The 25,505-nt window shown below is 44.7% G+C and overlaps 1 protein-coding gene across 1 annotated transcript in view; it reads right to left on the bottom strand.

The window, feature by feature from the left end:
• The window catches only part of gpc4 (glypican 4), a 245,419-nt gene that overhangs the window by 83,485 nt on the left and 136,429 nt on the right, over window positions 1-25,505 (bottom strand). Inside the window, exon 6 of the mRNA XM_072595671.1 lies at window positions 15,735-15,878. Within this exon, the coding sequence (XP_072451772.1) occupies window positions 15,735-15,878 (144 nt within the window). The remainder of the gene's footprint in view (window positions 1-15,734; window positions 15,879-25,505) is intronic.

The raw sequence follows: 25,505 nt of genomic DNA, 5'->3' as shown, positions 1-25,505 counted from the left end.
GACTCTGGTGCGGCCGCATCTGGAGTATTGTGTGCAGTTTTAGTCACCATACTATAGGAAGGATGTGGAGGCACTGGAACGGGTGCAGAGGAGGTTTACCAGGATGTTGCCTGGTATGGTAGGAAGATCGTATGAGGAAAGGCTGAGGCACTTGGGGCTGTTTTCATTGGAGAAAAGAAGGTTTAGGGGTGACTTGATAGAGGTGTGCAAGATGATTAGGGGTTTAGATAGGGTTGACCATGAGAACCTTTTTCCACGTATGGAGTCAGCTATTACGAGGGGGCATAGCTTTAAATTAAGGGGTAGTAGGTATAGGACAGATGTTAGGGGTAGATTCTTTACTCAGCGAGTCGTGAGTTCATGGGCATTTAAACGGGCATTGGATAGGTATATGGAGGATAGTGGGCTAGTGTGGGTTAGGTGGGCTTGGATCGGCGCAACATCGAGGGCCAAAGGGCCTGTACTGCGCTGTATTTTTCTATATTCTATGTTCTATGTAGCCAGGTTCATGGCACCATGGCTGGCTCTGCTGTATATAAGGGCGGGAAAAAGAGTGGAAGGGCTATTGTCATCGCGGAGTCAATTTTAAGGGGAGTAGATAGGTGGTTCTGTAGTCGAAAACAAGACTCCCGAATGGTATGTTGCCTCCTAGGTGCACAGGTCAGGGATGTCTCAGATTGTCTGCAGAACATTCTGAAGGGGGACGGTGAACAGCCAGTTGTCATGGTGCACATAGGCACCAATGATATTGGTTAAAAAACCGGATGAGGTCCTACAAGCAGAATTTAGGGAGTAAGGAGCCAAGTTAAAAAGTAGGACCTGAGATAGTAGTCTCAGGATTGCTACCAGTGCCACATGCTAGTCAGAGTAGAAATGAAAGAATAGGCAAAATGAACGCGTGGCTTGAGAGATGGTGCAGGAGGGAGGGGTTCAGATTTTTGGGACATTGGGATCAGTTCTGGGGAAGCAGGGTCTACTTGAAATGGGATGGCCTGCACCTGGACCGGATTGAAACCAATGTCCTGGTGGTTACTTTCGCTAACGTTGTTGGGGAGGGTTTAAACTAATGTGGCAGGGGGAATGGGAACCAAATGAGGAGATTAGATAGATTCTCTACAGTGTGGAAACAGGCCCTTTGGCCCAACAAGTCCACACCGATCCTCCGAAGAGCAACCCACCAGACCCATTCCCCTGCATTTACTCCTGACTAATTTGTGGGCGGCACGGTGGCACAGTGGTTAGCACTGCTGCCTCACAGCGCCAGAGACCCGGGTTCAATTCCCACCTCAGGCGACTCTCTGTGTGGAGTTTGCACATTCTCCCCGTGTCTGCGTGGGTTTCCTCCAGGTGCTCCGGTTTCCTCCCACAATCCAAAAATGTGCAGGTTAGGTGAATTGACCATGCTAAATTGTCTGTAGCGTTAGGTAAAGGAGTAAATGTAGGAGTATGGGTCTGGGTGGTATACGCTTCGGCGGGTCGGTGTGGACTTGTTGGGCCAAAGGGCCTGTTTCCACACTGTAAGTAATCTAATCTAATGCACCTAGCACTACGGGCAATTTAGCATGGCCAATTCACCTAACCTACACAACTTTGGACTGTGGGAGGAAACCCACGCAGACATGGGAGAATGTGCAAGCTCCACACAGACAGTCGCCTGAGGCAGGAATTGAACCCGGGTTGCTGGTGCTGTGAGGCAACAGTGCTAACCACTGAGCCACCATGCTGCCCTTATAGTGGACAGTAAGGAGGTAGTAGCTGAAGCCTGTAAGGTACTAGATAATGAAGTCAGTGTGACTAAGGGGGAGAGTAAGCAGTGAGCAGATGATGAATGCAAAGGGATTGGTGGTCTGAGGTGCATTTGTTTTAATGCAAGACGTGTAATAGGTAAGGCAGATGAATTTAGGGCTTGGATTAGTATCTGGGAGTATGAGCTATTGCTATTACTGAGAGTTGGTTGAGGGAAGGGCATGATTGGCAACTAAATATCCCAGGATATAGATGCTTCAGGCAGGATAGAGACGGAGATAAAAGGGGTGGAGGAGTTGCATTACTGGTCAAAGAGGATATCACAGCTATACTCAAGAAGGGCACTATGGAGGACTCGAGCAGTGAGGCAATTTGGGCGGAGATCAGTAATAGGAAGAGTGCGGGTTGGGGCTATACTACAGAGCATGAGTTAGAGGTACAAATATGTAAAAAGATTATGGAAAGATGTAGGAGAAACAGTGTGGTGGTGATAGGAGACTTTAATTTTCCCAAAATTTACTGGGATTCACTTAGTGTTTGAGGTCTAGATGGAGCAGAATTTGTAAGGAGCATCCAAGAGGTGTTCTGCAGCAGTATGTAAATAGTCCAAATCAGGAAGGGGCCATACTGGACCTGGTATTGGGGAATGAGTCCGGCCAGGTGGTGGGGGATTACTTTAGGAATAGTGATCACAATTCCATAAGTATTAGAATACTCATGGACAAAGATGAGAATTATCCTAAAGGAAGAGTGCTAAACTAGGGGAAGACCAACTATACCAAATAAATTGGGAGCAGTTGTTTGAAGATAAATCCACATTTGTTATGTGGGAGGCTTTTAAAGAGAGATTGGTTAGAGTGCAGGAGAGACATGTTCTTGTGAAAATGATGGATAGAAGTGGCAAGATTAGGGAACCATGGATGACTGGTGAAATTGTGAGACTAGCTAAGAGGAAAAAGGAAGTATTCATAAGGTCTAGCTGACTGAAGACAGACGAATCTTTAGAAGAATATCGGGAATTTAGGACCAATTTGAAGTGAGAAATTAAGAGAGCTAAAAGGGATCATGAGATATCTTTAGCAAACAGGGTTAAGGAAAATCCCAAAACCTTTTATTCATATATAAGGAGCGAGAAGCTAACTAGAGAAAGGGTTGGCCCACTCAAGGAAAAAGGAGGAACATTATGCGTGGAGTCAGAGAAAATGGGTGAGATTCTTAACTTGTACTTTGCATCGGTATTCCCCAAGGAGAGGGACATGACAAATGTTGAGGTTAGGGATAGATGTTTGATTACCCTAGGTTAGGTCAGCATAAGGAGGGAGAAAGGTGGGATATTCTAAAAGGTACTAAGGTGGACAAGTCTCCAGGTCCAGATGGGATCTATCCCAGGTTACTGAGGGAAGTGAGTGAGGAAATAGCTGGTGCCTTAACAGATATCTTTGCAGCATCCTTGAACACAGGTGAGGTCCCGAAGGACTGGAGAATTGCTATTGTTGTCCCGTTGTTTAAGAAGAGTAGCAGGGAAAGTCCAAGTAATTATAGACCAGTCAGCCTGCTATCAGTGGAATGGGAGCTGCTGAAGAAGATAATGAGGGAAAGGATCTATTCCCATTTGGGCTTATCAGTGATTTGTGCAGAGCAGGTCCTGCCTTACCAACTTTGAGGAAGTGACAAAGTTCATTGATGAAGGAAGGGCTGTAGATGTCATACACATGGACTTCAGTAAGATGTTTAATAAGGTTCCCCATGGTAGACTGATGAAGAAAGTAAAGTCGTATAGGGTCCAGGGTCTACTAGCTAGATGGATAAAGGACTGGCTGGGCAACAGGGAAGAGAGTAGTAGTGGAAGGGAGTTTCTCAAAATGGAGAACTGTGTGCTCTCTCTACAAGGACACCCTGGCACAAACATAACCACTAATGGGGGGTGGACAATCAGCTCATATGGAAGTGTAAGGTTCTGCATTTTGATAAGAATAGATGCATGGATTATTTTTTAAATGGGGAATGGCTTCAGAAATCTGAAGCACAAAGGCACTTAGGAGTCCTACTTCAAGATTCTCCTAAGATTATCATGGAGCTTCAGTTGGCAGTTAGGAAGGCAAATGCAAAGTTTGTATTAATTTCAAGAGGGCTAGAATACAAGAGCAGAGATGTACTGCTGAGGTTGTATATAAATCTCTAGTCAGACCACGTAGAGTCATAGAGATGTACAGCATGGAAACAGACCCTTCAGTCCAACTCGTCCATGCCAACCAGATATCCCATCCCAATCTAGTCCCACCTGCCAACACCCAGCCCATATCCCTCCAAACCCTTCCTATTCATAGACCCATCCAGATGCATTTTAAATGTTGCAATTGTACCAGCCTCCACCACTTCCTTTGACAGACCATTCCACACACGCACCACCCTCTGCGTGAAAAAGTTTCCCCATAGGTCTCTTTTATACCCTTCGCCTCTCACCCTAAAGCAATACCCTCTAGTTCTGGACTCCGCACCCCAGGGAAAAGACCTTGTCTATTTACCCTATCCATGCCCCCCAAGATTTTATAAATCTCTATAAGGTCACCCCTCAGCCTCCAACGCCCCAGGGAAAACAGCCCCAGCCTATTCAACCTATAGTTCAAATCCTCCAACCCTGGCAACAACCTTGTAAATCTTTTTTGGACCATTTCAAGTTTCACAACATCCTTCCGATACAAAGGAGACCAGAATTTGGAATACTGTGAGCAATTTTGGGCCCTGCATTTAAAGAAGGATGTGCTGGGTTTGGAGGGGTGTTCAGAGGAGGTTTACAAGAATGATCCCAGGGGATGAAGCTTGTCATATGAGGAGCAGTTGAGGACTCTGCACCTGTACCCAATGGAGTTTAGAATGTTAACCGGGAGGCTCGTTGAAACTTACAGAATACTAAGAGTTCTGAATAGTGTGGACAGGGAGAAAGTATTTCCACTAGTAGGAGAGATTAGGGCACAGTGAAGATATGACCCTTTAGAACAAATGTGAGGAGGAATTTCTTCTGCCAGAGTGTGGTAAACTTGCTGCAAAGTGCTGTGGAGGCCAAGTCATTGAGTATATGTAAGACAGAGATAGAACATAGAACATGGAACAATACAGCGCAGAACAGGCCCTTTGGCCCTCGATGTTGCGCCAACCTGAGAACTAATCTAAGTCCATCCCCCTACACTATCCCATCATCATCCATATGCTTAACCATGTTTAAATGCCCCTAATGTGGCTGAGTTAACTACATTGGCAGGCAGGGCATTCCACGCCCTTACCACTCTCTGAGTAAAGAACCTGTCTCTGACATTTGTCTTAAATCTATCACCCCTGAATTTGTAACTATGCCCCCTCATACAAGCTGACGGCATCATCCTAGGAAAAAGACTTTCACTGTCTACCCTATCTAATCCTCTGATAATCTTGCATGTCTTTATCAAATTCTCTCTCCGCCTTCTTCTTTCCAATGAGAACAGGCCCAAGTCTCTCAGCCTTTTCTCCAGACCAGGCAACATCCTGGTAAATCTCCTCTGCACCTTTTCCAATGCTTCCATGTCCTTCCTGTCACGGGGCGACCAGAACTGTACACAATATTCCAATTGCGGCTGCACCAGCGTTTTGTACGGTTGCAGCATGACATCGCGGCTCTGGAACTCAATCCCTCTATCAAAAAAACCTAACACACACTATATGCTTTCTTAACAGCACTATCACCCTGGGTGGCAACTTTCAGGAATCTATGTACAGGAATCTGTGTGGAATGCTCTGCCCCAGAGGGCAGTAGAGGCCCAGTCTCTGGATTCATTTAAGAAAGAGTTGGATAGAGCTCTCAAGGATAGTGGAATCAAGGGTTATGGAGATAAGGCAGGAACAGGATACTGATTAAGGATGATCAGCCATAATCATATTGAATGGTGGTGCAGGCTCGAAAGGTAGAATGGCCTACTCCTGCACCTATTGTCTATTCGAGGAGCAGCGAAATCGACATTTCGGGCAAAAGCCCTTCATCAGGAATAAAGGCAGTGAGCCTGAAGCGTGGAGAGATAAGCTAGAGGAGAGTGGGGGTGGGGAGAAAGTAGCATAGTGTACAATGGGTGAGTGGGGGAGGGGATGAAGGTGATAGGTCAGGGAGGAGAGGGTGGAGTGGATAGGTGGAAAAGGAGATAGACAGGTGGGACAAGTCCGGACAAGTCATGGGGACAGTGCTGAGCTGGAAGTTTGGAACTAGGGTGGCCTCCTTCTTTAGAGACCGTAATTTCCCTTCCCACATGGTTAAAGATGCCCTCCAACGCATCTTGTCCACATTCCGCACCTCCGCCATCAGACCCCACCCCTCCAATCATAACAAGGACAGAATGCCCCTGGTGCTCACCTTCCACCCCACCAACCTTCGCATAAACCAAATCATCCGCCGACATTTCCACCACCTCCAAAAAGACCCCACTACCAGGGATATATTTCCCCCCCCACCCCTTTCCGCCTTCCGCAAAGACCATTCCCTCCGTGACTACCTGGTCAGGTCCACGCCCCCCTACAACCCACCCTCCCATCCTGGCACTTTCCCCTGCCACCGCAGGAACTGTAAAACCTGCGCCCACACCTACTCCCTCACCTCTATCCAAGGCCCTAAAGGAGCCTTCCACATCCATCAAAGTTTTACCTGCACATCCACTAATATCATTTATTGTATCCGTTGCTCCCGATGCGGTCTCCTCTACATTGGGCGCCTCCTAGCAGAGTGCTTTAGGCAACATCTCCGGGATATCTGCACCAATCAACCACACCGCCCCGTGGCCCAGCATTTCAACTCCCCCTCCCACTCTGCCGAGGACATGGAGGTCCTGGGCCTCCTTCATTGCCGCTCCCTCACCACCAGATGCCTGGAGGAAGAAAGCCTCATCTTCTGCCTCGGAACACTTCAACCCCAGGGCATCAATGTGGACTTCAACAGTGTCCTCATTTCCCCTTCCCCCACCTCACCCTAGTTCCAAACTTCCAGCTCAGCACTGTCCCCATGACTAGTCCGGACTTGTCCTACCTGCCTATCTCCTTTTCCACCTATCCACTCCACCCTCTCCTCCCTGACCTATCACCTTCATCCCTTCCCCCACTCACCCATTGTACTCTATGCTACCTTCTCCCCACCCCCACCCTCCTCTAGCTTATCTCTCCATGCTTCAGACTCACTGCCTTTATTCCTGATGAAGGGCTTTTGCCTGAAACGTCGATTTCGCTGCTCGTTGGATGCTGCCTGAACTGCTGTGCTCTTCCAGCACCACTAATCCAGAACATCTGGTTTCCAGCATCTGCAGTCATTGTTTTTACCGATTGTCTATTGACACCAATATCCCTCTGCACATCCATACTACTAAGAGTCTTTCCACTGACCCAGTATTCTGCCTTCTTGTTATTCTTCCCAAAGTGAATCACCTCACATTTATCTGCATCAAACTCAATTTGCCATATCTCAGTCCAATTCTGCAGTTTATCCAAGTCCCCCTGCAACCTGCAAAATTCTTCCAAACTGTCCATTACTCCACCGACTTTAGTGTCATTTGCAAACTTACTAATCCATCCACCTATGCCTGCGTCTAAATCATTTATAAAAATGACAAACAGCAGTGGTCCCAAAACAGATCTTTGTGGCACACCACTAGTAACCGGACTCCAGGCTGAATATTTTCCATCAACTACTACTCTCTGCCTTCTTACAGAAAGCCAGTTTCTAATCCAAACTGCTGAATCGCCCTCAATCCCATGCCTCTGAATTTTGTCCAACAGCCTACTATGTGGAACCCAATCAAAGGCTTTACTGAAGTCCATGTACACCACATCAACTGCCCTACCCTCTTCCACATGCTTGGTAACCTTCTCAAAAAACTCAATGAGATTTGTGAGACATGACCTGCCCTTGACAAAACCATGTTGACTATTTCCAATCAAATTGTAGCTTGCTAGATGATTATAAAACCTATCTCTCATAAACCTTTCCAAAACTTTTCCTCCAATAGATGTAAGGCTCACTGGTCTATAATTATCTGGGTCATCTCTACTGCCCTTCTTAAACAAGGGCACAACATTGGCAATCCTCTAGTCCTCTGGCACTAAAACTGAAGACAATGATGACTCAAAGATCAAAGCCAAAGGCTCCACCATCTCCTCCCTAGATTCCCAGATAATCCCATCTGGACCAGGGGACTTGTCTACTTTCACTTTTTCTAGAATTGATAACACCTCTTCCTAACGAACCTCAATCCTTTCTAGTATAATATCTCATATCTCATTCTTTTCCTCTACAATATTCTCCTTTTCCTGAGTGAAAACCATTTAGCACCTCTCCGATCTTCACAGGGTCCACACACAACTTCCCATTTCTGCCTTTGACTAGCCCTATTCCTACCCTAGTTATCCTTTTATTCCTCACATACATATACAAAGCTTTGGGGTTCTCCTTTATTCTACCTGCTGAACACTACTCAGGTCCTCTCTTTGCTCTTCTTAACTCTCTCTTTAAATCCTTCCTAGCTAATCTGTAACTCTATCGCTTCATCTGAACCATCTCGTCTCATTGTCACATAAGTCTCCTTCTTCCGCTTAACAAGGAATGCAATTTCTGTAGTAAACCACGGTTCCCTTACCTTATCACTTCCTCCTGCCTGACAGGACATTGAACAAAGAACAAGGAAAGTTTACAGCCTAGGAACAGGCCCTTTGGCTCTCCAAGCCTGAGCCAATCCAAATCTACTGTCTAAACGTGTCGCCCAATTCCTAAGCATCTGTATCCCTCTGCTCCCCACCTACTCATACATCTGTCCAGACACATTTTAAATGAATCTACTGTGCCTGCCTTTACCACCTCTGCTGGCAACGTATTCCAGACATCCACCACCCTCTGTGTAAACTACTTGCCGCGTGTATCCCCCTTAGAGGTTTTATCTCTTATGTTGAAAGCGTGACCTCTCGTTATTGTTCCTTAAACCAGCTCCACATTTCGATTGTCCCCATCCCTGTATTTTGCTATCCCACTCTATGCATCCGAAGTCTTGCCTAATCGCATTATAAGTGCCCTTCCCCCGTCGATAACTCTTCCCCTGTGACATGTACCTATCCCTTTCCATTGCTAAACTAAATGTTACCAAATTATGGTCATTCTCTCCAAATTGCTCACCTAACACCAAATCAAACACCTGGCCTGGTACATTACGAAGCACCAGATGCAGTGTGACCTGTCCTTTGACATACTGTGTCAAGAAACCCTCCTGCACACATTGTACAAAAACTGATCCATCCGACGTACTAGAGTTATAGCATTTCCAGTCAATGTTGGGTAAGTTAAACTCCCCCTTAATGACCACCCTGTTCCTTTCCCTCCTGCCCAGAATCATTTTGCCAATCCTCTCTTCCACATCCCTGGAACTCTATGGAGGCCTATAAAAACCCCCAGCAGTGTGACCGCTCCTCTCCTGTTTCTAATCTCAGCCCATACCACCTCAGTAGACAAATTCTCATCAAAGGTCCTTTCAGCCACTGTTATACTATCCCTGACTAACAAGGCCACACCTCCCCCTCTTTTACTGCCTTCCCTGTTATTGATAAATTATTTAAATCCTGGAATCTGCAACATCCATTCCTGACCCTGCTCTATCCATGTCTCCAAAATGGCCACAACATCAAAGTCCCAGGTACCTATCCATGCTGCATACTCAGCACCTTATTTCGGATACTTCTGGCATTGAAGTAGACACACTTCAAACCAGTTTACTGTCTGCCAGCACATTCCTGTGACCGTGAAATCCTGTCCATGCCCTCCTTACTCTCATCCTCCTGTGCACTGGAACTACACCACAGGTTCCTGTCCCCTGCTGAGCTAGTTTAAACTCACCCAAATAGCACCAGCAAACTAGATAGCACCAGCAAAATAGATAGGTTCTTAATTGGTATGGGCATCAAGGGTCATGGGGTGAAGGCAGGAAGACAGAGTTGAGAAAAATATCAGCCATGATCGAATGGCAAAGCAAATTTGATGGACTGAATGGCCTAATACTGCTCCGATGTCTGATGAAAGGCTTACGCCGAAACGTCCAATCTGCTGCTCCTCGGATGCTGCCTGACATGCTGTACTTTCCTCTGATCTCCAGCATCTGCAGTCCTCACTTTCTCTTATGTCTTATGATCAATTTCAATGAAGTAAGAATAGATCTGGCCCAGCTAACTTGGAATCAAAAATATGCAGGCAAATGTGTAATGGAACAATGGACTATCTTTCAAAAGGAGATAGTTTGACTACAGTCAAAGCATAAAACAGACAGGAGATTCAGTGGTCACGAACAAGACTCCTAGGTGGTATATTGCCTCCTGGGTGTCATGGTCAGGGATGTCCCAGATCGAATCTCAAGCTTCTTGAGGGGGGAGAGTGAGTAGCCAGAAGTCATTATACATATCGGTACCAATGACGTAGTTAAGAAAAGGGATGAGGACCTGAAAAGTGAATATAGGGAGTCAGGTTGGAAGCTAAAAGGCACGATGAGCAGAGTAGTAACCTCAGGACTGCTACTGGTGCCACGGGCGAGTGAGGCTAAGAACACAGAGCGAGTGCAGCTGAACATGCGGCTGTAGTGTTATGCAGGAGGGAAGGCTTCAGACATGCGGATTATTGGAATACCTTCTGGGGAAGGTGGAATCTGTACAAAGAAGATAAGTTGTACCTGAAATGGAGGGGTTCCAATATCCTGGGAGCGGGGGTTTGCTAGAGCTGTTCTGGAGAGTTTAAACTAGTTTGGCAGAGGAAAGGGAACTGAAGCTATAGATGAGAGGATGGGGTAGCTGGTGAACAGGCAGATACAGCATGCAGAGAGTCTGTGAGGAGGGACAGACAGTTAATAGGGCAAAGGCGCAGTCAGTGTGATGGGTTGAAGTGCATCTACTTTAACACAAGAAGTGACAGGAATAAGGGTGATGAACGTAAGAGCATGGATCAGTACTTGCAGTATGACATTGTGGCCATTTCAGAGACTTGGATATTACAAGGGCAGGAATGGTTGTTGGATGTTCCGGTATTTAGATATTTCAAAAGGAATAGGGAGGGAGGGAAAATAGGTGGGAAAGTAGCATTGCTAATCAGGGATAATATCATAGCTGCAGAAAGGGAGGTTGTCAAGGATGGTTTGTCTACAAAGTCAGTATGGGTGGAAGTCAGAAACAGGAAAGGAGCAATTGTTTTATTGGGAGTTTTCTATAGACCCCTCAACAGCAACAGAGATACGGAGAAACAGATTGAGATACAGATTTTGGAAAGGTGCAGAAGTGACAGGGTTGTTGTCATGGGTGACTTCAACTTCCCTAATACTGACTGGAACTTCCTTGATGCAAATAGTTTGGATGGAGCAGATTTTGTCAGGTGTGTGCAGGAAGGATTCCTGACTCAATATGTAGATAAATCTATGAGAGGCGAGGCCATATTGGATTTGGTGCTTGACAACGAACCAGGCCAGGTGTCAGATCTCTCAGTGGGACAGCATTTCGGTGACAGTGATCACAACTCCCTGACCTTTACTATACACATAGATAGGGAAAGGAACAGACAGTATGTGAAAGTATTTAATTGGGGGGGGGGGGGAATTACCAGCGATTGAGCAGGAACTGTGGAGCGTAAATTGGGAACATATATTCTTAGGGTAATACACAACAGAAATGTGGAGGTTGTTTAGGGAGCACTTGCTGTGAGTGCTGCACAGGGTTGTCACAATGAGGCAAGGAAGGGATGACAAGGGATGTGGATCATCTAGTCAAGAGGAAGAAAGAAACTTACTTTAGGTTGAGAAGGCAAGGACAAGGTAGGGCTTTACAGGTTTACAAGGTAGTTAGGAAGGAACTGAAGAATAGATTTAGGAGAGCTAGAAGAGGACATGGAAAAGTTTCAGTGGGTAGGACTAAGGAAAACCCCAAGGTATTCTACACTTATGTGGGAACAAGAGGATGGCCAGAGTGAGGGTAGGGCCGATCAGGATAGTTGAGGGAACTTGTGCCTGGAGTTGGAAGAGATAGGGGAGGTCCTTAATGAATACTTTGCTTCAGTATTCACTACTGAGAGGAACCTTGACATTTGTGAGGACAGCGTTAAACAGGCTGATATGTTCGAACAGGTTGATGTTAAGAAGGAGGATGTGCTGGAAAGTTGAAAAATACGAGGATAGACATGTCCTCTGGGCCAGGCGGGATATACTATGGGAAGCAAGGGAAGAGATTGCTGTGCCTTTGGTGATGATCTTTGCATCCTCATTGTCCACTGAAACAGTACCAGATGATAGGAGGGTGGAAAATGTTATTCCCTTGTTCAAGAAAGGGAATAGGGATTACCTTGAGAATTACAGACCAGTCAGCCTTACGTCGCTGGTGGGCAAATTATTGCAGAGGATTCTGAGAGTCAAGATTTATGATTCTTGGAAAACCAGAGTTTGATTAGAGATAGTCAGCATGGCTTTGAGAGGGGCAGGTCATGCCTCACAAGTCTCTTTGAGGATGTGACAAAACACTTTGATAAAGGTACAGCAGTGGATGTGGTGTAGATGGATTTTAGCAAGGCATTTGATAAGGTTCCCCATGATAGGCTCATTCAGAAAGTAAGGAGGCATAGGATACAGGGAAACCTGGCTGTCTGGATATAGAATTGGCTGGCCCAAAGAAGACAGAGGGTGGTAGCAGATGGAAAGTATTCAGCCTGGAGCTTGATGATGAGTTGTGTTCTGCAGGGATCTGTTCTGGGATCTCTGCTCTTCGTATTTTGATGAGGAAGTGGAAGGGTGGGTTAGTAAGTTTGCCGATGACATGAAGATTGGTGGTTTTTGAATAGTGTGGAGGGCTGTAGTAGGTTGCAATGGGACATAGACAGGATGCAGAACTGAGCTGATAAGTGGCAGAGGGATTTCAACCTGGAGAAGTGTCAAGTGATTCACTTTGGGAGGTCAAATTTAAATGCAGAATATAGGGTTAAAGGCAGGATTCTTGACTGTGTGGAGGAACAGAGAGATCTTGGGGTCCATGTCCACCGTTGTTAAGAAGGCATATGGTGTGTTGGCCTTCATTAGCAGGGTAATTAAGTTTAAGAGCCGTGAGGTTACGCTGCAGCTCTACGGAGTCCTGGTTAGACCACTCTTGGAAAATTGTGTTCAGTTCTGGTTGCCTTATTATAGGAAGGATGTGGAAGCTTTAGAGAGGGTGCAGAGGAGATTTACCAGGATACTACGCTGGACTGGAGGGCATGTCTTATGAAGAAAGGTTGAGGGAGCTCGGGCTTTTCTCATTGGAGCGAAGAAGGATGAGAGATGACTTGATACAGGTGTCCAGGATGATAGGCATAGATAGAGTGAATAGCCAGATACTTTTTCCCAAGGCGAAAATGACTATCATGAGAGGGCATAATTTTAAGGTGATTGGAGGGAGGTCTAGGAAAGATGTCAGAGGTAAGTTCTTTACTCAGAGAGTGATGGGTGCTTGGAATGCACTGCCAGCATTGGTAGTGGAGTCAGATAGATTAGGGACATTTAAGCAACCCTTGGATAGGCACATAGATGATAGTAAAATGTCTGTAGTTTAGTTTTGTTCTTAGAGTAGGATAAAAGTTCGACACGACATCAAGGGCCAAAGGGCCTGTCCTGTTCTATGTTCTATTTCTATGAAATCAAAATGTAGGACAAAAGCCATAGGTCCTTTGATGGTGGTAGAGATAGAGTGAGACAAAACAGAAAATGCATGTGTATGTTAGGTGGATAACACAATTGAGAATCAGGCTCAATGTTGAAAGTTCAGAGGGTGAGCAAAAAAAAACTATTCAAGCAAATAAAGACAGAATACAAGAGTCTAGTAGGTCATGTGCAAAGGAATCCATCCATTCTATTGGCATGAAGGGCATTCAGATTAATCCCTGGGATGGGAGGATTGTTTTATGTGGAGAGAATGAGGCAGCTGGGCCCACATGCTCTGGCAACTTGAACAATTACAGATGACCCAAATTGAAACTTGAAAAATTCTTACAGAGTGTGACAAGGTGAACATAGCTAGGCTGTTTCCCCTAGAAACTGGGGACATAATCTCAGAATAAGGGATAAACTAATTAGATGAGGAGGAATTTCTTCACGAAGAAGGTGGTGAATCATTGAGGCTTGCTAACCCAGAGGGCTGTGGAAGCTCAAATCATTGAACATTTAAATGCAAAATTGATAGATTTCTGGAGACTAACAGCATCAAGGTTGTGGAGTTGGAATGGAGAGGTGTCACTGAGGTAATGATCAACCATGATCAAATTGAATGCAGCAGGTATGATGGGTTGAATGTCCTATTCCCATTCCTACACTCTTAAGTCAAAGTTTAGATAAAGGAGTTGGATTGAAAAGGGAATTCATGCATGAAAGCGGGGACATTGCTGATGTACTAACTATGTTGTTTCTGTCTTTACCAAGGGAGATGATGCTGCCCAGGTCATATTGGGGAGGCAATGGCCTATTGGCATTATCACTGGACTATTAATCCAGAAATTTAGCTCATGCTCAACCATTGTCGGTTGTCGGAAAAACCCAACTGGTTCCTTATATGGTCTGGCTTATGTATGCCTCTAGACTAACAGCGATGTAGCTGACTCTTAACTGCCCTCTAGGCAATTAGGGATGGGCAATAAATGCTGGCCCAGCCAGCAATGTCCTCAGCCCGTGAATGAATTAAAACAAAATGAATCAAAAGGTGCCTAAGAATCTACACTAATATCTTATGTGGGACCTTATCTTCTAAGGATTCACTCAATCTATCCTGTCAATAGCTGACATATGTTTCCTTCTTTTTCTTAACCAAATCCTCACTTTCTCTCGTCATCCAGCATTCTCTATACCTACCAGCCTTTCCTTTCACCCTAATAGGAATATACTGTCTCTGGACTGTCGTTATCTCATTTCTGAAGGCTTCCCATTTTCTAGCCATCCCTTTACCTGCAAACATCTGCCCCCAGTCAGCTTTTGAAAGTTCTTGCCTAATGCCATCAAAATTAGCTTCCCTTCAATTTAAAAATTCAATCTTTAGGTCTACTCTATCCTTTTCCTTCACTAATTTAAAACTAATACAATTATCATTAGTGGCCCCAAAGTGCTCCCCCACTGACACTTCAGTCACCTGCCCTGCCTTATTTCCCAAGAGTAGGTAAAGTTTTGCACCTTCTCTAGTAGGTACATGCACAAACTGAATCAACAATAATAAATCAGATCAAATCACTACCCTTTGTGATCTATTATTAAGCCAGTTTCTGATCCATCTCACCAAGTTTCCCTGAATTCTATGTGCTTTAACATTCTTAATCAGTCTCCCATGTGGGACCTTGTCAAGAGCTTTGCTAAAATCGAAATAAACCACACCAACTAAACTTCTCTCATGCAGTTCATCTGGCAACACACACAAATACCCTCCTTTGTCCTTAAGTGGACCTACCCTTTCCCTAGTTACTCTCTTATTCCTAATACAGGGATTCTCTTTAATCCAACTTGCCAAAGACATTTCACAGTCCCTCCTGGACCTAATTTCTTTTCAGTTATTTTCTGCTTCCTTTATACTGAAGGCCCTTGTTTGATTTCTGTCTCCTCAACTTAATATATGCTTCCTTTTTCTTATTAACTCAACTTACAACATTTCTTGTCATCGAAGGCTCCCGAATCTTGTCATCCTTACCCTTCATCCTCACAGGAATATGCTGGTCCTGAAATCTGATCAACTGACCTTTAAACAACTCACATATGTCAGATGTGGGTTTACATTCAAACATAATGAACAGTTTTACCACTTTAAGTTCTGTCTTCTCCAACAGACCCCACACAACCAGATGGTTAATTCATCTTTCCTTCTGTTTTACCAAGGGCTTGCAAATATTATTTTCAACACTTCTTGGGGATATGGCTCTGCTCACCAGACATCAGGACACTCTAATGCAACTACAAAGCATCTAAGCTTACCAGTCTGTCAAGGCTCGTGCCAGCTGCTGTTGTAGGGCGCTCCTCAGGACTATAGGGTCTGAATCGAGCATTAAATCCATCGGCTACCGATCGAGCTGAGCGACTCGCTGACCAAGTCTTCGGTTTGCCACAGCCTTGAAATGCCTAGATTGAAATAAAGTTGACAACTCATCAGATGCACCATGACTTTATAAAATGCATTAAATTGGCCTGTCCATTTTTTGCATGGTTTCTAAATGTTTAGAATCAAGTTCAACTGCCATACAGAGAAAGTTAGTGTCCTAAGTGGAAAATCACAGAATGGGGACAAGGTTAGCAGCATATTCTGTTTGTGCCTTTGATTTCCAGCATGTGCAGTTCCTTGTTTTTATTGAAGTGTTTAATATTCTAGGAATAGTGATTCAAATCCCATCATGGCAGATGGTGAAATGTGAATTCAATAAAATCTGAAATTAAAAACTAGTCTAATGGCAACCATGTAACCATCTGGTTCACCAGTGCCCTTTAGGGAAGGAAAACTGCCTTCCTTACCTAGTATGTCCTTCATGTAACTTCAAATCCATTGCAAAGTGGTTGTGTCTTAACTACCCTCTAAAGTGGTCTAGCAAGCTACCAAATAAAGACAATTAGGGATGGACAGAAATTCTGACCCAGCTAACAACACCCATCCCAGGAATGAATAACAAAAATTCTGATTAAGCAAGTTATCATTTATTTAGTTTGTTTAATTGGTTTCAAAGGTTTACACATCTAGGAAACCTCTTTGCCTGTAGTTTGCCAAGAAGATACACAAGAGGCTCCCTAAATTCTTCTGGGATAAAGAGTTCAGTAAATCTCTGCTAAGGTACTGAATCTCCTATTTGGATGGATGCTGAGTGCGCCTTCAATACATCTTAAACCAAACTATTTGCAAGATGGCATGCACCAGTGTCATAATTTATGGTTGCATTGTGTCAGCTTGTTTGGACTTGTTTCTGAGGAATCGCCTTTGTCATCACAAAACGGAACAAATTAGACAAAACATACAATACAATATCCAGACAGGCATAAAATTCAAAACAGGAGAAGAATTACAAAAGACTTAATTCCTAGATGTGACAGTTAGACATACAGTTAACAGAGAGCTTCAAACCAGCGTCTACATAAAAACACACAGATCAAATAATTAACTTAAGAAGCAATCATCCCAACACCCACAAACGGAGCTGCATCAAGACATTATTTCAATGAGTCACATCACACTGCAGCACCCAGGAACCACAAAAATCAGAAGAGAAGTATCCATACAACATTTTCAAGAAAAATGGGTGCCCAATAAATGCGATCTGCCAATTTCTCAGAAACAAACCCAAACAAGCAGACACAATGCAACCAAAAACTATAGCCACATTACCTCATATCAAAGACATATTAGAAATGACTTCCAGACTACTCATACCCCTTGGCATCATGGTCACCCACAAACCTATCAACACACCTAAACAGCGACTAATGAATTGAAAGGATCCAATAGATACCATCCGCAAAACTAACATCATTTACAAGATGCCATGCAAGAGCTGTAAAAAACACTACATTAGAACAAATCAACAGGAAACTTGCCACCAGGATACACGAACACCAACTGACCACCAAAAGATACGACCCACTATCACTAGTTTCTATACATACAGACAAAGGAGGACACCAAAGATCAAAGAACATTTACAGCCCACAGGCCCTTTGGCCCTCTAAGCCTGAGCTGATCCAAATCTACTGTCTAAACCTGTCGCCCAATTCCTAAGCATCTGTCTCCCTCTGCTCCCCACCTACTCATGCATCTGTCCAGACGCATCTTAAATGAATCTACCGTGCCTGCCTCTACCACCTCTGCTGGCAACATGTTTCAGATACCCACCACCCTCTGTGTGAAGTACTTGCCGCGTGTATCTCCCTTAAGCTTTCCACCTCTCACCTTGAAAGCGTGACCTCTCATTATTGAATCCTTCAACTTGGGAAAAAGCTTGTCTCTATCCACCCTGTCTATACCCTTCATGATCTTGTAAACCTCAATCAGGCCCCCCCTCAATCTCCTTTTTTCTAATGAAAACAAACCTAACCTACTCAACTTCTCTTCATAGCTAGCATCTTCCATACCAGGCAACATCCTCGTAAACCTTCTCTGCATCCTCTCCAAAGCATCCACATCCTTTTGATAATGTGGCGACCAGAACTGGACACAGTATTCTAAAGGCGGCTGAACCAATGTCTTGTACAATTTTAACATGACTTGCCAGCTCTTATACTCAATACCCCGTCCAATGATGGCAAGCATACTATAAGGTTGAGGAAACAAGGTTCAGACAGAGCAGTGGAGGGATACAGGATAGCCAGAAGGGACCTGAAGAAAGGGATTAGGAGAGCTAAGAGAGGGCATGAAAAATCCCTGGCGGATAGGATCAAGGATAACCCCAAGGCATTCTATGCGTATGTGAGAAACCTGAGAATGACGAGAACGAGGGTAGGTCCGATCAAGGACAGTGGTGGGAGACTGTGTATTGAGTCGGAAGAGATAGGAGAGGTCTTGAACAAGTACTTCTCTTCAGTATTTACGAACGAGAGGGACTGTATTGTTGAAGAGGAGAGTGTGAAACGGACTGATAAGCTAGAAGAGATATCTGTTAGGAAGGAAGATGTGTTGGACATTTTGAACAACTTGAGGATAGACAAGTCCCCCGGGCCTGACGGGATATATCCTAGGATTATGTGGGAAGCAAGAGAGGAAATTGCAGTACCGTTGGCAATGATCTTCTCGTCTTCACTGGCAACGGGGGTGGTACCAGGGGACTGGAGAGTAGCGAATGTTGTGCCCCTGTTCAAAAAAGGGAATAGGGATAACCCCGGGAATTACAGGCCAGTTAGTCTTACTTCTGTGGTAGGCAAAGTAATGGAAAGGGTACTGAGGGATAGGATTTACGAGTATCTGGAACGGCACTGCTTGATTAGGGACAGCCAGCACGGATTTGTGAAGGGTAGGTCTTGCCTTACAAGTCTTATTGAATTCTTCGAGGAGGTGACCAAGCATGTGGATGAGGGTAGAGCAGTGGATGTAGTGTACATGGATTTTAGTAAGGCATTTGATAAGGTTCCCCATGGTAGGCTTATGCGGAAAGTCAGGAGGCATGGGATAGAGGGAAATTTGGCCAATTGGATAGAAAACTGGCTAACCGGTCGAAGTCAGAGAGTGGTGGTAGATGGTAAATATTCAGCATGGAGTCCAGTTACAAGTGGAGTTCCGCAGGGATCAGTTCTGGGCCCTCTGCTGTTTGTAATTTTTATTAATGACTTAGATGAGGGAGTCGAAGGGTGGGTCAGTAAATTTGCAGATGATACAAAGATAGGTGGAGTTGTGGACAGTGAGGAGGGCTGTTGTCGGCTGCAGAGGGACTTAGATATGATGCAGAGCTGGGCTGAGGAGTGGCAGATGGAGTTCAACCCTGCCAAGTGTGAAGTTGTCCATTTTGGAAGAACAAATAAGAATGCGGAATACAGGGTTAATGGTAGGGTTCTTGGTCAGGTGGAGGAACAGAGGGATCTTGGGGTCTATGTACATAGATCTTTGAAGGTTGCCACTCAGGTGGATAGAGTTTGTAAGAAGGCCTATGGAGTATTATCGTTCATTAGCAGAGGGATTGAATTCAAGAGTCGTGAGGTGATGTTGCAGCTGTACAGGACTTTGGTTAGGCCACATTTGGAGTACTGTGTGCAGTTCTGGTCGCCTCACTTTAGGAAAGATGTGGAAGCTTTGGAGAGGGTGCAGAGAAGATTTACCAGGATGTTGCCTGGAATGGAGAGTAGGTCATACGAGGATAGGTTGAGAGTTCTCGGCCTTTTCTCGTTGGAACGGCGAAGGATGAGGGGTGACTTGATAGAGGTTTATAAGATGATCAGAGGAATAGATAGAGTAGACAGTCAGAAACTTTTTCCCCGGGTACAACAGAGTGTTACAAGGGGACATAAATTTAAGGTGAAGGGTGGAAGGTATAGGGGAGATGTCAGGGGTGGGTTCTTCACCCAGAGAGTGGTGGGGGCATGGAATGCGCTGCCCGTGGGAGTGGTAGAGTCAGATTCATTGGCGACCTTTAAGCGGCATTTGGATAGGTACATGGATGGGTGCTTAATCTAGGATAGAAGTTCGGCACAACATCGTGGGCCGAAGGGCCTGTTCTGTGCTGTATTGTTCTATGTTCTATATGCCTCCTTGACCACTCTATCCACCTGTGCAGCAACATTCAGGGTACAATGGACCTGCACTCCCAGATCTCTCTGCCCATCAACTTTTCCGAAGGCTCTTCCATTCATTGTATAATTCACTCTAGAATTAGTCTTGCTTAAATGTATCACCTCACATTTGTCTGGATTGAAATCCATCTGCCATTTTTCCGCCCAACTCTCCAGTCCATCTATACCCTCCTGTATTCTTTGACATTCCCTTATGCTTTCTGCTACCCCACCAATCTTCGTGTAACCTACAAACTTGCTGATCTTACCAACAGTGCCCTCTTCTAGATCATTTATGTATATCACAAACAACAGTGGCCCCAACACTGACCTCTGTGGAACACCACTTGTCAACTTTCTCCATTTTGAGAAACTCACTTCAACTACTACTCTCTGTCTCCTGTTGCTCAACCAGTTCTTTATCCACCTAGCTGGAACACTCTGCGCACCATATGACTTCACTTTCTCCATTAGTGTACAATGGGGAACCTCATCAAACACCTTACTAAAGTCCATGTACATGACATCAACAGCCCTTCCTTCATCAATTAACTTGGTCGCTTCCTCGAAGAACTCTATTAAGTTGGTAAAGCACGATCTCCCCCGCACAAAACCATGTTTCCTATCACTGATAAGCCCATTCTTTTCTAAAGATAAATAGAGTGTATCCCTCAGTACACTCTTCAGCAACTTTCCCACCACCGACGTCAGACTCACTGGTTTGTAGTTACCCAGAATATCCCTACTACCCTTCTTGTATAGTGGGACAACATGAGCAAACTTCCAGTCCTCCGCCACCTCACCTGTATTTAAGGATGCCACAAAGATATCTGTCAGAGCCCCAGCTATTTCCTCTCTTGTCTCCCTCAGCAACCTGGCATAGATCACATCCTGACCTGGGATTTGTCCACTTTAATAACCTGTAGCCTACCCAACACATCTTCCCTACTTATGTCAATGTGATCCAGACTAATCAAACTTCTATCTCTAATCTCAAGTCTCACTATGTTCCGCTCCTCAGTGAACACTGATGCAAAGTAATCATTCAGAATCTCACCCATTATCTCAGGTTCGACACACAGCCTTCCTTCATTATCCTTTAGTGGACCAATCCTTTCTCTAGTTACCCGCTTGCTTCTTATATAAGAATAAAATGCTTTGGGATTCTCCTTAATTCTGCTTGCTAAAGCTATTTCATGACCACTTTTAGCCCGCTTGATTCCTCGTTTAAGACTTGTCCCACTCTTCCGATATTCCTCCAGGGCCCGTTCTGATCTTAGCTGCCTGGACCTTGTGTATGCTTCCCTTTTCCTCTTGGCTAGTCGTACAATTTCTCTGGTCATCCACAGTTCATGAATTTTGCCTTTCCTATCCTTTGCCTTCAACGGGACATGCCTATCCTGCACTATCTTTGAAAGCCTCCCACATCTCAAATGTGGACTTCCCTTCAAATAGCTGTGTCCAATCCACATTTCCAAGCTCCTGCCTAATTTTGATATAATTAGCCTTGGCCCAGTTTGGTAGTCTTCCCTTAGGACCACTCTCATCTTTATCCACAAGTATTCTAAAACTTACAGAATTGTGGTCACTGCTCCCAAATAAATCCCCCATCGCAACTTCTACCACCTGGCCTGGCTCGCCAGGCTCCAACATGACCCCTTCCCTCGTCAGACTATTGACATACTGCTCTAGAAAACTCTCCTGGATGCTTCTTTCAAATTTTACCCCATCCAGACCTTTGATGCTAAGTGTATCCCAGTCAATGTTGGGAAAATTAAAATCTCCCATCACCACTACCCTATTGCCTCGACATCTTTCCATAATCTGTTTACCTATTTGTTCTTCTACCTCACGCTCACTATTGGGAGGCCTGTAATACAGCCCCAACAATATAACTGCACCCTTCTTATTTCTCAACTCCAACCATAATGCCTCACTACCCAAGACCGCCATAGTGTCCTCCTTTAGCACAGCCATGATATCATCCCAGACCAGCAATGCAAGTCCACCCCCCTACCCCCGCCTTTTTACTTCCCTCCCTGTCCTGTCTGAAGCATCCTTACCCTGGAACATTTAGTTGCCAATCGTGCCCTTCCTTCAACCAAGCCTCTGTAATTGCAATAACGGTCATACTCTCAGGCACCAATCCAAGTCCTAAGTTCATCTGCCTTACACATTATACTCCTTGCATTAAAGTAGATGCATTTCAGGCCACCAGTTCTTTTGCGTTCATCTGCTGTCTGCCTACTCTTCCCTTTATTAATACTATCTTCATGATTCTTACAGTCTCTAGTCTCCACCTCGCTGCCTACTTGTTTTCTCCTCTGGTTCCCAGTCTCCTACCATAAACCTACCCAACAGCAGTAGTAAAAACTCCTCCAAGGACATTGATTCCAGTCTGGTTCAGATGTAGACTGTCCACTTTGTAATAGTACCACCTTCCCCAGAACCGGTCCCAATGTCCAACAAATCTGAACTCCTCCCTCCTACACCATCCCTCAAGCCACGTGTTCATCCTGTCTATTTTTTCATTTCTACACTGGCTAGCACGTGGCACTGGTAGTAATCGCGAGATCACTATCTTTGAGGTCCTCCTCTTTAACTTCTCTTCTAGCACCCCCTGAATTCTTCTTTCAGGACCTCATCTCGTTTTTTTACTTATATCATTGGTGCCTATATGCACCAAGACAACTGGCTGTTCACCCTCCCCTTTTAAAATACTCTGCAGCCGATCGGTGACATCCCTGACCCAAGCACCTGGGAGGCAACATACCATCCTGGAGTCCCGTTTTCGGCCACAGAACCGCCTATCTACACCCCTCACAATAGAATCCCCTGTGACTATGGCCCTACGAGTCTTTTTCCTGCCCTCCTGAACAGCAGTGCCTGCCATGGTGCCATGATCTTGACAACTGCTGCCCTCCCCTGGTGAGCCATCTCCCCAACAGTATCCAAAACGGTATCCCTGTTTTGGAGGGAGATGACCTCAGGGGACACTTGCACTGCCTTCCTACTCTTTTTCTGTCTTTTGGTCACCCATTCACTGTCTCCCTCAGCAATTCTAATCTGCAGTGGACCAATTCACTAAACGGGCTATCCACGACCTCCTCAGAATTGCAGATGCTCCACAGAGTCCATCTGCAGCTCCAGGGTCATCATGCGGTCAAACAAGAGCTGCAGCTGGACATACTTCTTGCAAGTGTAAGAGTCAGGAGTGTCCGACACATTCCTAAGTTGCCACATCAACCAAGAACGACTTTGACTGGGACAACACATACACATCCTCGGACAGGTGAAACAAAGACACGCATGAGAATTCTTCGAGCCATGGCAATCTAACCAGAACTCCATCAATAAACACATCAATTTAGACCCTATCTACCTTCCCTTGAAATAAAGAACTGGAAATGGTTTCACACACCTTAAGAAGCCAAGACCTATAAATAGAGAGGCAGGACGTATCACCAGCACTTCACTGGAGACTCTCACTGATGGTGTTACCTAGTATGGTGACAAAACGTTTGAACACAAACCCTCAAGCTCAGTGAGCTAACTTACACATTATAGGGATTCTATGAAAACTAATGTCTATGAAAGTAGATGCAATTTAACCCTGAAAATGAGATGATGCACTTTGGAAAAAGTAAACGACAAGAGAGTACTCAATCAGGACACTAGGAAGCTCAGAGGGATCTTGGGGCACTTCTCCACAGATCCTGAAGGTGACAGGATAGGTTAATAGGGCGGTTACTGAGGTGTATAGAGCATTTGCTTTTATCAGTTGAGGCATAAATTATAATATCAGGGAGTTGTACAAGACTTTATTTAGACCACAGCTGGAGTACTGTGCATAGTTATGGTTGACAGAGTATAGGAAGGATGCAATTGTATCGGAGGAGGTGCAAAGGAAATTCAGCAGAATGTTGCCACAGTTGGAACATTTTAGCTATGAAGAGAGGGTAAATAGACTGTTGTTTTCCAAAGAGCAGAGAAGGCTGTGAAGGGACCTGACTGAAGTGTATAGATTATCGAGGTGCATGGTCTGAGTGGATAGATAGCAGCTGCTCTCCTTAGTTCAAAGCTTAATAACAAGGTGAAGGGCAGGAGAGGATATTTTATTTTCAACGAGAGAGTGATGGGAATATGGAATGCAGTACCCAGGATTGATAGCACTAGAGGCAGAAAACCTCATAAACTTTAAAAAGTACTGGATGAGGACCTGAAATATCATAACATTGAAGGCTATGGACTAAGTGCTACAAAGTGAGAGTTGTGTAGCTAGGTCGATGGAGATTCAGTAGGCCAAAGGGCCTCTGCTGGACTATAGGAATCTATCACTGCACACGTAGTGTCAAGCTGTCTGTGGAATGTGCTGGACACCCATCTGAACAGATTGCCATTTGGACAAAATTTTAAACTGACTCTTGGATCCAAAATCTCTTTCAGAACCACTGTCCCACATCTTCAGCTCACTCTGGAACTTCCTTTCTCAGAAGGAAATGCCATTCCATTCTGCACATGGTTTCTTGTATGGGTTGCTGCTAAACATCCTTCACTTCCTTGAGCTCATCAACCATCTGGACACAGTCAAATGTTAAATGACACCAGGCTATAGTCCAACAGGTTTATTTGAAATTGCAAGCTTTCAGAGCTCCTCTCCTTCCTCAGACATGGTATGACAGGAGGTATACGATACAGTTTTTATTGGCACATGTTGGACTACAACCTGCTATTATTTGATTTTTGACCTTGTCCACTGCCTTCCAACTTTGGCATCTCCACATCTCAACACAAGACAGAATTCCATCCTACCATCTGGAGGTAGAGCATGTCACCATGACAGCCTATCCATGTGAGAGTCCTCTTCTTTACTGTTGGGGGCCTGAAGTGGAGGGTGTTACATGAAACAGTCCCATGTGACAAAAGATGATCACGATCTGTCAGCCTACCTCTACTTTTTTTTTGTGGCCTTGAGGAGTCCATGTCCCACATCTGAACAAGATTGCAGGAGATTGCAGCCCCATTCCACCAGGTAGGCTGCTCCTCAAGTTTTGTTTTCATTTCAACCCCATGCTCCTGATTTGCCTTACTCTCTTCTGTGCCTTTGTTTGCACCTAAATGTCTCAAATCTGGGGGTACACAGCATCCACAGGTACACTTTAGGCATTCCTCAACAGCTGGTTTTTGCAGCCTTCAAGGTACATAAATAGTATTTTGAATATGACAAATCTACTTGTAAATTTTTTATTTTTTTAACATTGCCCTTTTAAAAGGATGTTATTTTAGTTAATTGACTTAACTAGTTCTTTGTTTAGCAAGAGTAAGCAGATAACCTTCCTGCTTCTGTACGCTTTTGTTTTATACTGCTCCTCTGTGATATTGCTGTTAAAATGAACCAATTCATGTTTCTCTGTCATTTATCCACCCATTCCACCAACCCATCCAAGTTCTTTTGAAGTTTAACAATATTCTTCTTACAGTACACAATGCATCTTCGTTTTGTGCCATTTT

This window comes from Chiloscyllium punctatum, chromosome 25 (assembly GCF_047496795.1).
Source record: "Chiloscyllium punctatum isolate Juve2018m chromosome 25, sChiPun1.3, whole genome shotgun sequence".
Lineage (NCBI taxonomy): Eukaryota > Metazoa > Chordata > Chondrichthyes > Orectolobiformes > Hemiscylliidae > Chiloscyllium > Chiloscyllium punctatum.
Note: the sequence above shows the minus strand (reverse complement) of the source record. Positions and strands in the feature narration are given on the sequence as shown.